The following is a 15,499-nucleotide window of genomic DNA, read 5'->3' on the forward strand; positions in this document are numbered from 1 at the left end:
TGTAAGGAGGGCCACAGGCTCTGGCTGTTTCTGCTTTCCCAGAGGAAAACACAGTTCTCCATCAGTTCTCACTTTCTCTCCTTTCCTTCCTGGCTGCTGACAGGGATGGTTTGGGCTAGGAAGGGAAGGTTGATTTGCTACTCAGAGGCAGTGTGAGGGGATGCTGAAATGTGGGGGTTCTGGTGTATAAACCCCAAGGAAACCGCTGGGGCTAAGGGAAGTGTTGACAGTGGGTTCCCATCTGACTCCAGGAGGCCTAGTCTCTCTCTGCAGTAGGTGTGACTCCCTATCCTGACTTCAAGAAGGGACATGGGAGCTACAAGTTCTGTCAACCTCATTCCATAGCCTGGGCAGTTCCTAGAGCCTCACTCCTGTCTATTTTCTTTATCCGTAGCCAGGCCTTAAGCCACAGCATCTCAGTCTCCAGCTGGCACCCAAGTGGTTTCAAAGCACTTAGGATCCCTCTGGCTCACAAGGCGTGCATGTGCATGTGTGTGGTGTATATTGCTCACATAGGTCCTTTATGGCAGGATGCCCCCCAAGGGACTAGTTCATCGGTGGGATTGGGGGCCCTGGAAACAATCCATCAGCTGTCCCCAGGCAGACACCCATGACTATATGAACACACATGCAAACACAGGTACCTGCACTGTGGGAGCAGCCACACTCACCTATCGTGACAGGAACCCTGGAAGGCACTTCAGCAGTGGACAGGTTGAGATGTCTCCGGGAGTCTGTTGGAAAGTACCACCAATTTATTTAGTGAGTTTACTGAGTACCTACTGTGTACCAAGCCTTGGTCTAGAAACTGAACAAGACAGACGAGCGCCCTGGATCTCACTGTAGGCCTAAGGGTACAGGAACCATACCCCTAGCAGTGAGAGGAAGAGGCTTCAGTTAGGATGGGGGTGGATAGAACTATCCCTTCTTCCTCAGTAAGCTGCTGCAGACCGTGCGTGTCCTTTCCCCACTCAACTTTCGATTGCTCTTTGGGACCTCAGGAACTAGGGAGCTGTGTTCTCGTCAACATAATCCACACCCCCTCTAGCAGATCTGCTTCCTAGCTTGTGGCGCTTACACAGGCCTTAAGCCACAGCATCTCAGTCTCCAGCTACCCAGAAGAGCACCCTTTATTCTGAAGCCACAGACGTTGAGGAGCTGCCCCGGTCCTCCTTGCTGCTAAACAGCAAAGCTGAAGTCAGGGTTCCGAGCCCCACAGGGAGGCTCACACTGGGTTCCTGCAGGTGGGGGAACCTCACGTGCATACTACAAAGCCTCTGTCACTGGAGCAATGGCCTCACTCTGTGTGACAGCATGTCAAGTTTGGTTTCTTTCACCACACCAACCTCAGCAGGATTTTTGGTGTTTCTTTTCCCCCCTCCTTTCCTCTCTTCTCCCTTCTTCCCTTCCTTGAGGTATTGAGGTTTGAACCCAGGGCATCAGGCACACCTAGGCAAGTGGTCTACCACCAAGCTGCACCTCCAGTCTGCTTTTGTCTTTATAAGCCATAAGACACCAATGTTATGACTTCCAGTGTGGTCTTAGAATTGGAGAAGTGCAGTAGCTGCCTCCTCCTACAGTGGGTGTAAGACCGGACCGAAATAAGTGCCAAGAGCCTGGCAGTGTCTGGCATGTGACTACAGCTCCAGATGCTGTCACACATGTTATTACCATCCATGTGTCCTAATCTGTTTTTTCCTGCAAACATCACCTTTGGGATAGCAAGTTGGCTTCACCTCCTGAACCATTTCAGTCAACAGGGACCAATTACTTAGCACATAATAATGACTTCCTTGGTAATTACTTAATCCATGAATTTGGTTCTGAGTTGAGTATCTTGCAGGAAAACAAACAAAAAAAAAAAAAAAAAAAAAAAATTCTGATCCATTAATAATGTCTGCCTGAGCATGGTAAGGGCAATGATCTTTCTTGGGCCAGTATCTGGCAGTTGCTAAGCCATCTGTAGGCTGAATTTGTGGATTAGATCTAGGGGTGGAGGGACTGGGGAAGGCGTACCTGAGCAGACGACTCTGGCTGCCAGTGACTGGCTACACAAGAAGGAGTTGTTGAACCGCCAGGAGCAGTTGCTGAGGGTGGGTTCCTCTCCTTCACAGGAGTAGTACATTCTACCCTTCAGGGAATGCGGCAGCCCCCTGGGCCTATCCACCTCCGATCCGCACCCCAAGGACCGACAGAGCACTTTGGCCTCAGACGGGTACCATTCGCTGTCACACACGGTGCTCCAGACCCCTCGGAAGTACACCTCCACCTGCCCTTCGCAGGAGTCAATGCCTCCAGTCAGGCGCCAGGACTGGTGCTCTGTGGGCAGGTGACAGAGTCGAGCTAGAATGTTCTGGGCCCAAACCGCTGCCAACTTAGATGAGCCCAGACAGCCCTTGTTTTCGTCCCTCTTGCACCTGTGATCCCTCTGCCCACCCCACCTGCTCTGGCCAGCCCTCTGGTGGGACTCTAGATCTTGGCTGCTCAAATGTGAGCTGTGAACAAACAGCAGCAGCTCGTTCTGGGGGTTGTTACAGATCCCTTCACTAACGCCATTGCTGTGGATATAAAAAAGCAGCACAAGCGGGACCAGAAGCCCTGGCTCAACAGTGATGAGGGAGGGGTAGATACGACACTCCCCGCCTTCAATCCTACTTCTACTAAGGATGCCCCATCATAAATATATCACCTCCTTCAGGCTCACCGACTGACCTGAGCATACCACTCCTGCGTCCTCCTTGTGACCGCAGTACTGGTCTCCAGGCAGGCCCGGACAGTCCCACAGATAGGTCTCAGTCCCGGAGCAGTTCACCTGGTCTCGGTGAATGGGTCCTTGGCCGGGGGTGAAGTGTAAGCCAGCCAGAGCTTGCACTGCCCAGCCGCACCTCAGTTGCTTACACACCACGTGCGCATCCTCCAGGTCCCATGTGTCATCGCACACTGTCCCCCACTTGCCATGCTCCAGCATCTCCACGCGTCCAGCGCAGCGGCTGCCACCGTCCACTAACCGCACAGCCTGGTTCGCTGAGGACGGGAGGGTTTTGGATGTTGGAGGTGGGGCAGAAAGAGTGGGAGTGGCTATAGCCTAGAGGGAGGATTGGGAGCCCCCTTTAAACTGTGAGCCCCGTGGGCGTGACTTAGAGATTATGTGGACGGAATGTGAAAAACAGGAGGCAGGACTAGGGACCAGGTAGGCAAAGCCTTGAGTATTATCTCAGTCACCAAGACTCAGAGCAAAGACAGCCTGGAAGTACGGCAAATTTATCTATCTGGAGGGAAGAGTGAACATATAGTCACAATCCGGAAGGGTACAGGGAATAAACAGATTGGGTTAGCATAGGAGACCAGAGAGGACCAAGAGGATGCTCTGGAGATCCAGCTGAGGAGGAGTCTGCAGGCCACATCTGAGGTGATGCTCAGATCTGGTAATGACATGATTTAGTGGGGCATCGACGTGGAACCCCTTGAGCTGGTACGACTTGGGAGGCTGGTGGTGGAAGTCTGGGAACCAAAGTTTGACTGTAGTGGTTGAAGTTTAAACTGTGGGGTAGTTAGGGGGCAGGAACATGTACCTGAACAGGTGACCCGCACCAGCCTCTTGTCGCTGCTGCACTTGTGGTCTGCCACCTTGCATAGCTGCCAATTGGCTCCGCTGCATCGCACAGTTGGTGCCTGCGCCCATGTCGTATTCCCGGCACTGCTGATGTTCCCAGAGGTGGCCCCGGGTGACAGCTCCGAGATGGGTGGCATCAGGTAGGTAGCCTTCTCCAAAGCGCCGCATCCCAGCGCTTCACACACAGCCTCGGTAGTGAGTCTGTCTCCATCCACCACGCATATAGGCTCCCAGGACGTCATCAGTAGAACCTCCACAAAACCACTACAGCGACTGCTCCCATTCACCAGGCGGACCCCCAGCTGCTCCTCTGGAAGCATCAAATTTGAACTGAGAGCTCTTCAGAACTTTGCTCCCCCATAGGAATGGGGGTGAAACTGACAACTTGGGGATCTGCCTCCACCCTGTTTCATGACCTTGGCCAACACCTCTCCCAGCTCTGGTTCTCTGGCCTTCCTGCCGGTAGGATGCAGGAAAGACAGGCACACATCAAGGCCTCACTCTAGAGTTCAGTTTAGAGAAAATGTGTGGCTCAGGAACCAAACTGGTGCTTTATGGTAGGTGAGACACAGTGTGAGAATCAGAGACTGGGTTCCACAATCCCCTATCTGGTACCCCTGTCTCCAGTGGCATCCTTTGTAACAGAAAATCAGGATTTTGGCTCAGGGGCCCTTGTTGGACCAAGAGTTCCTTCCTAGTCCCTGGGCTGCACTGAACCTCTAACCTAGAGGACACACAAGACCTGCTGTTGTAGTGGATTGGGTGCCCTTCCTATAGGAACCTTTCTTAGGTCCCAGGGACCTTCCTATAGAAATAACCTGTTCCTGCTCCCCAGAACGCGCCCCACTGCTTGCTCACAGCTAGCTCTGCACAGAGTAGGGCATCAGTAAACACTTGCAGAGAAAACGAAAGACAGGGTTGATGGTGCTCATCACCCCACCACAAACCCCGGCTTGCGCTGCACAAATCCCTCAAGTGGCTTGTGGTATACATGAGACTCTCAAATACAGTTGTTCTCAGACAGCAAGGAGAGCCTAATGGGACCTGGTTCCCAGGCCAGGAGGAAGGGGCATTCTCTGGAGTCACAGGGCTTCCTTGGTACCTGAAAGTCCACTGTCCTTTCTCACTAACCCAGAGGCAGTCTGCTTGGCCTCAGAAAGTTAACTGCGGGCCTGGGGAAATGGTGTGCGTACCTGGGTCCAAGGGTACGTGTGTGGTGCTGCCGTTTCCGCGCTGGACAGAGGGGAATGGAGACGGGAGGCCTGAAAAACAAAAGAGCAGTAGCCAGGGTGGGTGAGGGAGCTCCAGCCTGGGAGCCACCAAGATGTCCTAACGACGGAAGCCTGCTGAGGCTGTTGGGAAAAAACAAAAGAGCAGTAGCCAGGGTGGGTGAGGGAGCTCCAGCCTGGGAGCCACCAAGATGTCCTAACGACGGAAGCCTGCTGAGGCTGTTGGGAAAAAACAAAAGAGCAGTAGCCAGGGTGGGTGAGGGAGCTCCAGCCTGGGAGCCACCAAGATGTCCTAACGACGGAAGCCTGCTGAGGCTGTTGGGAAAATGTGGTCCTCAGCCTCAGGTTCCTTTGCTCCCTTTAGCCTGGGGTGGGGGAGGCTCTCTCTGTGTGGGAATCATTGTGCTACAGAGTGCTTTCCAATGACAGAGAAACTGGTTTTCTCTAAGGGCCTGTTCCAGATCTTTGCATATCATAATCCATTTACTCTCAACAACACAGTGCCAGGTATAGTTATCGATCTCATTTTACAGATCAGAAAGGGAAACACAAGTGATAAAAAAATGTGTTGCCAATGCCAGATAGGGGGCTTTTGTCCCTTTAGTGCCATTGCTGTCCACTCTGTCCTGGGAGGCTACCTCAGCATCTGCCTAGGGCTTTGGGCTTCTGTTGGATCCAGGCTATGGGGAGCTATAAAAGAGCTGAGAGAGAGGGAGGCCAGCAGAAACATGGTGCTTGTCCCCCTGGCCCCCTCCCTGTGAGGTCCCTTGAGCAGGCTGTTACTTATCTGAATGCCATTGCTTCTCTCAAAGGATAAACCTTTCTCAACTGTCTCCCTCTGGATTCCCTGCTCACTGTGTTGTCTAGGGCCCAGGGAAGTCCCGGGAGAGCACCGTTGGAGACACAGTCCTTCCTATCTAGGCCCTGCCATCACTCTGATAGAAAGTCATCAGGTCTTTAGCTGCCAGTCTTCACCAGTTCTGTCCTTTGCTTCCCAGCCTGACCTATATGGGGAAATGACTCAGAATTCAAATTGCAAACTCCACAGCGACTGTAATATTCAGAGCGAGAATTCAGATGCGCATGAATGAAGATTGCAGAATTTTGCAGAATTCTGGTTCCCATAGCAATGAGCCCAGTGCCCAGGTGTGGCTTTTAATATTTGTGCATATGCGGGGGAGGAAAAAGAAGGGAGGGTTGGAATGGTGGCTGGGGGGCTATGTGTAAGTGTATTAGCACATGATTGAGACTCTGTATTGATCTGGTTGAATGTCCGTGTGCATGTGCAAAATCATGTTTAGGATTGGGTGGAGCTGGGGGTTATGTGTGAGTGTGTCAGCATGTGATTGATACTTTGTATTTATCTGGTCCTATGTCCAAGTATGTGTGTATGCAACCGTGTTTGGGGTGGGTGGGGTTTCAGCTCCTTTAGTATCATCTCTCTCTTAGGGCGGACAACCACTTTCTTGTGTGTAAAGGTGAGTGCTATTTCTCCTAGACCAGAAAGTTCTATAGGGCAGATTCCAGATGAGTCCTCCAGGACTCAATGTTTGTTGACTGGCAAACTAAATGAAAGTGCAAACTGGAAGCTGCCAGCTCCCAGGGAAGCTGTCACCAATGTATTGAAATTGGCTGTACTCCAGCACCGTGGGCTATGTGTTACAGGCACTGTCCCATCCCTGGTTGCAAGAACCTGGTGGCTTTGTGTGACCTTGAATTTCTTGCTGTGGGAACAAGAACAGAGGCTACCTCAAACCTTCCTTCCACCATGATCCCTGTTCACAGAGATCCCAAGGCAGGAATCCTTCCTCCTTGTCACCAACACTTTGACTGGCCATCAGTTCCCATTTCAAATTGGGTTACCTTTTTTCTGCAATAAAACTTCATGAAAAGAAACTTTTGCTTTTCCCGGCGAGTTTACCTTGTACCATTAAGAAGCCTGGACCTAACAAGGTGCGAAGCTGATGGAAGAGACAGCTCCGTGGGTAAAAGCACTTGCTACCAAGCCTGAGGACCTGAGCTTGGCCCCCAGACTCAAATGGTGGAAGGAGAGAACCTGCTGCAGTGGGTTGACTCTGACCTCACGCACATGCCGTGGCATGAACACACACAAACAAATACGTGCGCTTTTTGGAAAGGAAAGCAGTGTTCCGTGCATTTTTATGGAATAGCACAAAACTACCCATGAAGTCAAATGTCTGTCCATGGGCACACTGCTTGTAAAGTCTCATCTGCTCATAGCATGGCATCATATGCAGCCCTTTGAAAGACAGAGGGTTGAAATAGCGGTGCATGCCTTTAATCCAAGCACCCTGGAGGCAGAGGCAGGTGGATTTCTGCTTGAGGTCAGTCTAGTCTGCCTAGAACATTCTCAGGGCAAGAAAAGAGGAGGAGGAGGAGGAGGAAGAGGAGGAGGAGGAGAAGGAGGAGGAGAAGGAGGAGGAAGGAAGGAAAAAGAAATAGAGCCACATTGATCTGAGGGATTTTCATGCTCTATTAAGTAGAAAAGGCAAGACACAGAGAAGAAACAATGAAGGAAGCGTTTCGTTCAATGGCTGTACTCTAGTTTAATAAAGCAGTCACGTGTGCAAAAGGTATGTACGTGAACAATGAGAAAACATTGAAACGCAAAGCTCCTTTTACACAGCTTGCATGAAATAGATGGCAGGTGCTGCTGCAAGCATATTAAAAAGAAGGAAAGCACGGAGGCTTTAGTGGGGTGAGTGTCTGACATGTCTTGGGTCCCATCTTCTGCACTGCACAAAACGGACACAGTAGCACTTGTGTGCATAATCCCAGCACTTGAGAGGTGGCGGCAAGAGGAACAGAAATTTAAGGTCATCCTTGGCTACACAATGATTCACTGTTGTATGTTGAATTCACTGACCACCTTAAATTGTCCTTCATTTTCCCCAAACACAAAACCTTGAACTGTGCTTTGTGTGCTAGAAAGCAATGGACCAGGAAGGAGAAGAGGTGGAGAGGAAGAAAGGGAGAGAGAGCAACCCCAAGCAGCAAAGAGGCTGCTTTTGCAGTCCGGTCCCAAGCAGAAGCCCAGGTGGGACAGGAGCTGCTGTGGAGAAGGTTCCAGGTAAAGGTGCCACCAAGGGGAAGGACAAAAGTCCAAAGGAAGCCAGGAGCAGCACAAGTCCATACTACCCAGCGGGACCGAGAAGAAGCCAGAGAATTCCAGGTCAGCCCATGCTAGGTAACAGAACCGTCTCAGAAAGAAACAACATCAAACCAGAGCTGCGGAAGAACCCAGGACAGTGGTACATGTCTGTAAACCCATCACCTCAGACTCACAGGCAGGAGGATTAGAAGTTCAGTTGCTCTTGGCTACATAATAGTGAGCCTCAGTATCAGAACAACAAAGCCCATAGAAGAGTCTGAGGAGCTAGGACTCTGATTTATCCTGTGTCTTCAAGGTTCATGGGCATCCTAGGGAAGGGATGCTGGAGGGCAGTGGGGAGAAGCCTGGACACTAAAAGAGAAGCTGAGGCCCCCAGGCCATCCCAGCATTGGAACAAGTTCAGTAAGAAGACTCTCGCTTCCCTTCCCAGTCGGATGTGTCAGTTAGGCACCAGCTACAGCCCAGGGCGCCTGTGACCACAGCTCCACCCAAGATGCCAAAAAAAGCATAGGTGCCTAATGAAGTTGAGCACGTGATGGATGAAGGGTTCGTGTTGGGGAAGAGAAGGGGAAGGGAGGACTGAGAAATAAGGAGATTGAGTCTACAGAAAGAACCTCGTGGGAAGTGTGGTATGTGCCGCTGCTGGCAGCAGGGTTAGAAGTATGGAAAGTGTTTTCAAGTTCACATATCAGGAACAGCCTCAACGGAAGCCCTCCGTACCTGCGCTCTGCCTCTGGGCTTGTAGCTTGCAGGAGTGGCCTTGAGGGTTGGAGGTGAATTGGAGCCAGAGAGTTCACCTAAATTGTGTATTTCTCCCCATTGGACTGGGGGGAAAGGGAAGAGAGGGGGAGAGAGTAGAGAGGAAGGGAAGGGAGGGGAACTTCTGGATCTGGTTGCTCATGGGGCTCAGAGTCCATATCCGGAACTAGTGGTTGGAAAGACCTTGCTCCAGCTGAGACTCTGTCTATGTCTCTGAGCCCCAGGTGACTCCTTCCCAAAATGGAAAGAAGTCTCACCATATTACAAGTTCGTTATAAGAATCAATATGACATCTAGTCATTCAGGGCCTGGGGACCACAGCACTCCAAATGCGCTGTTGTTTCAGATAAAAGCTTCTTGTTTCTCAAAGTTCTAAAGCCAAAGCAAGCAGATACCCACTCTTCCCGAAACTGAAGACACCTGAGGTCTCTGGAAACCACTGGAGAGCTGATTGGGAGCACATACACTCAAAATGTTTGTCATAAATTACTTAGGAAGGGGTTTTAATGGCTGGGTGAAGGTTTACAATGGAATGGCAGTTCACCCTCTAGAAAACTGGTAAATCAGATAAAGGCTTTGCTTCTGAGCCTGACAACCTGAGTTTGGTACCTGGGGCCCACGTGATGGGAGAGAACGGACTCCTGCAAGTCGTCCTCTGATCTGACCATCCCAATCATACCCCCACAAAATATATAAAAACTGAATTTAAAATGGAAGGTAAATAAATAAGAAAGCAAAGCAAACCTCTAGGTGTGCCTGAGGACGTTTCCCAAGAGAGTTCATTCACTAGGGGAGGGGATCTACCCTGGATGTGGGTGGCATCATGCCACAGGCTTCGAGAGAAGAGCAAGCCATAAGTGCAGCTATGTGTGTGCTCTCTCTACCCCCTTCCCTCCCCTTCCCTTCCCCACTTCCCTCTCCCCTCCTCTCTCTTTGCTCGCTGGCAACCATTCAGTAAACTTTGCCCTGCCATGTACTCCCTGCAGTGATGGATGGACACCTCTGAAACCATAAACCCAAATCAATCTCCTTTCCCCTTAATTCACTTTCAAGCGTATCTGCCACAGTAACAGAAAGCCTGTCCAACACAGCTCTGCTATATTTTAAGCGACACATGGGCAGCATCCATATCCGCTTTGCGGGCCACATGCACCGAACACAGAGCCTCGCCCAAAAGGAGTGTTAAAAGGATAGAAATAGAAGGAGCTCAGTCTTTGCCAGTGAGGAAAGATCATCGGAGAAAGAAAACACATTCTCCTACTGTGAGGTTTTCTGTTTCCTGCCTGCTTCGTGTTCCCTTAAAATGTCCATGTATTCTGCATCAAAACGAAAGCTAGCTCACCTACTCACTCATCCATTTTCAAATGAATGTGCCAGGTGCTGCCCACGGCACCAATAAAATGAGTTTTAGGGCTGGCTATCTGGGCATTCTGCTCACACAATCCTGCAGAGAAAACTAGAAAAAACCATATGGCCAGGTTAACCAAAGCCAACTCCCTCCTGGGGAAGAAACGAACAGCTTAGATGATTGCAAGATCTGGGCATTTTCCACACAAATGTCAGCATTCTCTAGGGGAAGGCGCAGAGAGGAGAACGCCAAGCTAAGCACTAGCAGAAAGGAATTGTGGTTGGTTCTTGTCGTTAACTTGCTGGGTGACCTTAGGTGAGTCCTTTGCCTGTCAACTCTATTTTCTCAGTGGTATAATGAGTAGATGACCATTTTTATCTCTTCTATCCCCTACAGTCTTTGATAATTTGATTAGACTCTAAAAAGAGAGAGAGAGCAAGTATTGAACACTTAACGTGTTCTATAGATGTACCCGTCATTCAGCTGTTTTACGTGGAAGATGGACCAGAGGCCTCCCAAGAACTCTCTAGAATGGGCCCCCTTTTCAGTCTTATATCACTGTCAAATAAGCAGACACAGTGAGGTGCAGCAGACGGTCTAGGGACACCCAGCTGGTCAGCACCAAGGGCAAGATTCGAAGCCACTCACTAAGCCCCCAAGCACAGACAGAACAGCGTATTTACATGCCTGGCATCTCACTGCAGAGGCTGGGCCACTGCCACTGTGTGTGGAGAGCTTACGGATCTCAAAAGACTAGAGATTGTCCTGATCAGCTTGGCGGGAGAGCTGTCTGTGCTGTGGCCCCGTGACAGAGGGCACACAGAGCACCGGGCACGTGGTGTGTACAGCCGAGGGGCAGGCAGCTTCATTTTACTTCGTCTGAGGCATCGCTATTCATTTTAAGTTCACTTCAGCCCCTGGAGAGCTTCTCTAAAGGACAAATTGTCATCATCACCATCATCATTGTGTGAGGTGGGAACTCATGCCACAGTGCATGTGTGGAGGCTGGGGGACAACTTTGTGGAGCTGAGTCTTTCCTTCCACCTGTGTATAGATTCTGGGCATCTAATCCATGTCGCCAGGCCTGCTCAGCAATTGTGTTTACCTCCTGAACCATCTCTATTGGCCTGGAGAGTTTTTAAAAAATGCTCGGAACAACTTGGGTACAACAATCTCCTTGTTCTTGTTCAACTGGATAGTTATGAAATCTTAATACAGATAATTTCTTTTCCTTCCCCCTCCTCTTCCTTCTCTTTCTCTCTCCCTCCCTCCCTCTCTCCTTCTCTCCCTTTCTCTTTCCTTCCCTCCGTCCCTGTCTTTGTTCTTTTCTTCTTTTTGAGACAGGGTTCGTCACACAGCTAGCTCTTCTGGTATTTGCTTGTTGCCCATGCTAGCCCTCAGACGCCCAGCCATTCTATTGCCCCGACTTCCCGAGAGCTGGGATTACAAGTGCGAGTCACCATACCCAGTGCAGATTTCTATAATTAATATTCAAAATTTAGATGGCCTTTACATATGAAGTCCATACCATATTTTAATGACTTAGTGAGGGAAACAGAGTATAAAAAGGCTCACTAATAATTATTTTGATATGTTGAAATGAAAATATTTTAGATAATAAAGCATTGTTAAAGTAACTTTTGTCTGTTTGATCAAGGTAGCATTATTAGTTTGGAGTTTTGGTATGAGTTCACTTTGCTTCAGAAGCCTTGCATTTTCCATTCACCCATGCTACCTATGAAAGACTTGAGGATGCGCAGAAGTCTCTATGTACTTGACGGACAGAAGTGAAGTCAATCCACTTCTCCAGCCCAAGAGTGCAGCTTTTAAAAGCATCCTTGTCACTATAGCACACAGCAGAAGATGTTCACCTGCTTGGCTCTTTCATGCCTTCCTGAACTCTAATTTTCTCTCCTTTCCTTTCTGCCAGCGAGTCCAGGCTGATGAAGAGGGCAGTTCAGAACCTCTACGGCAGGGTCTTCACAGTTCAATAGGGTTTGGGTCTCCCCTGCCCCAGTGGGAGACAGTGAGAACATGTGAGCCGGATTCTTCTCAACGCTGAGAAACAAGCCTGTTGCCTGTTTGCCAGTGTAGGCAACAAGCCCATTAACATTTGCTGAACTCAGCTTCATGCTGGGAGCTGGGGCGGGTGTGAAGGCGATGAGAGGAAATGGAATGATCTACAAAGTAAAAGCAGCACACTTCCAGAGCAACAGTTCCTCGGTGTCATGGCCTCTGCTCTCAAGACATTCTGTTTTCATGATTTAGAAGAGGGATCTTGGAAACAAACAGTGATTTAGATCACCACTGCCAATTACCAGCTACGGGACCTGGCAAAGTCATTAAGCCCAGCTAGCTATAACCTGGTGCTGGGCACAATATACAATGCACATGGGATTGCCCTGGGGGTGAAGTCTGTGGAACGTGGAGGGCTTGGCACATGGCAGCCACCTCACCCTTCACCCTGAGGCTCCGTCCTCACTTCTCTAGTTCAGTCCAAGTGGATTTGAGAGCTCAGAGGACCATTAATTATGTATTCTGTCCTTGGCATTGTGGTGACCGTGAAGCCTTTCAGCCTTTGTCTTGCACAGGAGCAACCCTCCTCTCCCCAAAGCCCCATGCTCTCCCTCTCCCTCCCCCTCTTTCTCCTTAACCTCATTAGAGCTGCCGCTCCTTCACAACTTAGCTGCTGGTTTCCCTGACTCTGCAAACGTAGCATCCTCTGTTCCTGAAGAGGAGATGTGGGCTCTGGTTGCCATAGTAACAAGAGTTTCTCTATGTGAAAAGGCTCCCTTCTTGGCCTCCAGGCCTGCTCAGGTTGCACCTTCTTTGCAGCTACCAGACTATACGATGAGATACCACTTCACAGAAAGTAAAGAGCGCTTGAAATAAAATCCCCAAGGAGTGAGAGGGAGACCTTGCCTCTAAGAGAGCCCAGCAGCCAGAAACACTGCCTTTTCCTTTGCCTCATACCTTTGATCTCCCACTAAGGAATCAGACTAGAGTAGTAGAGGAAGCCCAGGCCCCTTCCTAGAGTCTTGCTCACTGGGAGATCTTAGACAGAGTCTGTCTAAGTGGGGGAGGACCATCTGTTCTAGCAGATGTTACACAGCAGATTGGAATCATGCATGAGTGAGTTCAAGGCTTAACCTTGGAGCTAGAGATGTAGTGTATCAAGTGAGGACATGACCACCTGTCCCAAGATATGGTTGAGGGAAGGTTTTTATTGTAGATATGAGGGAGAGTACAGACAGAGGCATCTGGAAGAGTCCAGAGCAGGGAGAGAATGGAAGACTAAACATGGCCAGTAGACTGAATCAGCCATGAGAGGAGAGAGAGGAGGAGAATGAGAGGAAGGGAAGACAGAGCAAAGAGGAGAAAGGACCAAGAGAGAGGACCAGGAGCCAAGAGACCACAAGGCCGATATGGCAGGGTTATATAGAAGTGAGAAGTTGGGGGAAGGGAAGTCCATGACCTGGAGAAGTTTAGGATAGGAGCGAGGGTGCATGGGCTCTGTAGCAGGAATATGGGCTCTGTAGCTGGCTCTGTAATAGGAATGCTGAAGGAGCCTGAACACCAGCAAGTGCTTTGGATGCTAATAGGCACCACAGTTATTCATTTGTGCCATTTCTTTTGACTGGACAGTAGTTCAATCGGGAGAGTCATTGCCTAGCATTCATGAGACCCTGGGTTCCATTGCCACCATCACACACCAGACGTGGTGGTGCACACTTCAGGGGAGAGAGGAAGGTGACAAGTTCAAGGTCATTCTTAAGTACATTGTGAGTTAGAGGCCAGCTTAGGGTGCATGAGGCCTGATCTCAAAAAACAATAACATTTATTTTCAAACACTCATTTTTCCTTCCAATGGAGTGATGTCAGGCAAATCTCTTCACATACTGCCTCCTCATGTGTGTAAAAACCTCACAGAGCTGATGCAAGGTCACAAGAAGAGCCCATTCTGGGAACTGGCTCAGTCAGTACCCAAGAAGGCCTTGTTGAATCGACCAGTACAAATATATAATATATGTGATAAGTACATGTGTGCACGTATGTCTGGTGGGTGGGGAAACCCTAAATATACAGGATGTCCCTTTCCTTATAATAATAACAGTGCAGAAAATGGCTGGTGGTGGGTGATTCCTTGATGAAACTCAAGATGTTGGAAACCATCCCTTCATGCGTGTAGCTTAGGAAAAATCATCCTGAGTGTTTTCATGCTGATGTTTGCAAAAGATGTTCATTGTTAGCAGAAGAAAATGAAAAGCAATCTAATAGCCTACAAGTTGTAAGCATACTGGGTTGTATGCAGACCCAACAACCTAACTGTGAATGAAGCAGTTCATTGGCACATCTTCGGAACACAGGGTGGAAGCTTAGGACCGTGTGTCCCATAGCAAGTCACACATATTATCTATACCCTATGTACTCTTGATCTTGGCTGATGATAGAAGCTAAGCAGGGTGAGACCTGGTTAGTACTTGGATGGGAGAATGCCATCTACATACAATTCAGCTCATATCCTAATACTGCCCTCTGTGCAAGGATGAATTTTTGTGTAATAAAAATACAAAAACATGGAAGAAAAGATGCGCACACCATGCTGGTCGTGGAGGGTGGCTGCTCTGGGTGGCAAAGACAAGGGAATCTTTTGATAATATCTGTATGCTTTTTCATTCTAATTAATAATGTCCTTACAAGATCTGGGCAACTGTAGCAAAAGAAAACATAGCTTAAATCTGAAGGATAAGGATGATGTTGGCTTGTTTAAGACACAGTACACTTGTATGTTTTCGATAGCTATGAAAACACTCTGGAAGACTCTGTAGTAGAATAGCAAAGATCCATCTTTGAGGGCCATCAAGATGGCTCAGTGGGTAAGGCACTTGCTGCCAAGCTTGGCGGCCAGAGTTTTAGCTCCAGCAGCCATGTGGTGGAAAGAAGGAATGAACTCTCAAAAACTGTCCTCTTACTGCTGCACGGAAGCTGCGGCATGAATACGAAATAAATAAGTAAGAACTACCTTTGAAGGTAGAATTATTGGCATTTTCTGTACTTTCAAAATTCTGTAACATTTATTATGTGCGATTATAGTGAAAAAAGAAAAAAGAACTGATAAATCCACAAGTGGGAGGCCCCGGAAGTGGGAGGCCCCGGAAGTCACCGGAGTCACGGTGATGTGTGCTAAATGCTTTTTTTTGCCCTTTCTTGGTTGGAAACCATGGTTTTCACTCTCTGTAATGGTGCTCAGAGATAAATTTATTGTTAAAGAGATAGGATTTAAGAGATGAAGGAACTTTCTGAAACAGTAGAACTCCTAAGAGGCAGAACAAGGATCTGAGCCCGACTGGGAATATTCTGGACTCCTTCAATTATCACTCAGTCACGTCAGGGTGACTCACACAAACTCTGGTTAC

The 15,499-nt window shown here is 49.1% G+C and overlaps 1 protein-coding gene across 1 annotated transcript in view; it reads right to left on the minus strand.

The window, feature by feature from the left end:
• Positions 1-15,077, minus strand: part of Cd6 (CD6 molecule) — a 20,933-nt gene extending 5,856 nt beyond the window's left edge. Inside the window, exons 1-6 of the mRNA XM_013354632.2 lie at positions 15,056-15,077; positions 4,807-4,875; positions 3,573-3,923; positions 2,713-3,024; positions 2,017-2,319; positions 672-734 (exon numbers count right to left, since the gene is read on the minus strand). Of these exons, the coding sequence (XP_013210086.1) occupies positions 672-734; positions 2,017-2,319; positions 2,713-3,024; positions 3,573-3,923; positions 4,807-4,875; positions 15,056-15,077 (1,120 nt within the window). The remainder of the gene's footprint in view (positions 1-671; positions 735-2,016; positions 2,320-2,712; positions 3,025-3,572; positions 3,924-4,806; positions 4,876-15,055) is intronic.
• Between the last annotated feature and the right edge of the window lie 422 nt (positions 15,078-15,499).

Source organism: Microtus ochrogaster, unplaced genomic scaffold, assembly GCF_000317375.1.
Source record: "Microtus ochrogaster isolate Prairie Vole_2 unplaced genomic scaffold, MicOch1.0 UNK56, whole genome shotgun sequence".
In the NCBI taxonomy this organism is placed as follows: Eukaryota; Metazoa; Chordata; class Mammalia; order Rodentia; family Cricetidae; genus Microtus; species Microtus ochrogaster.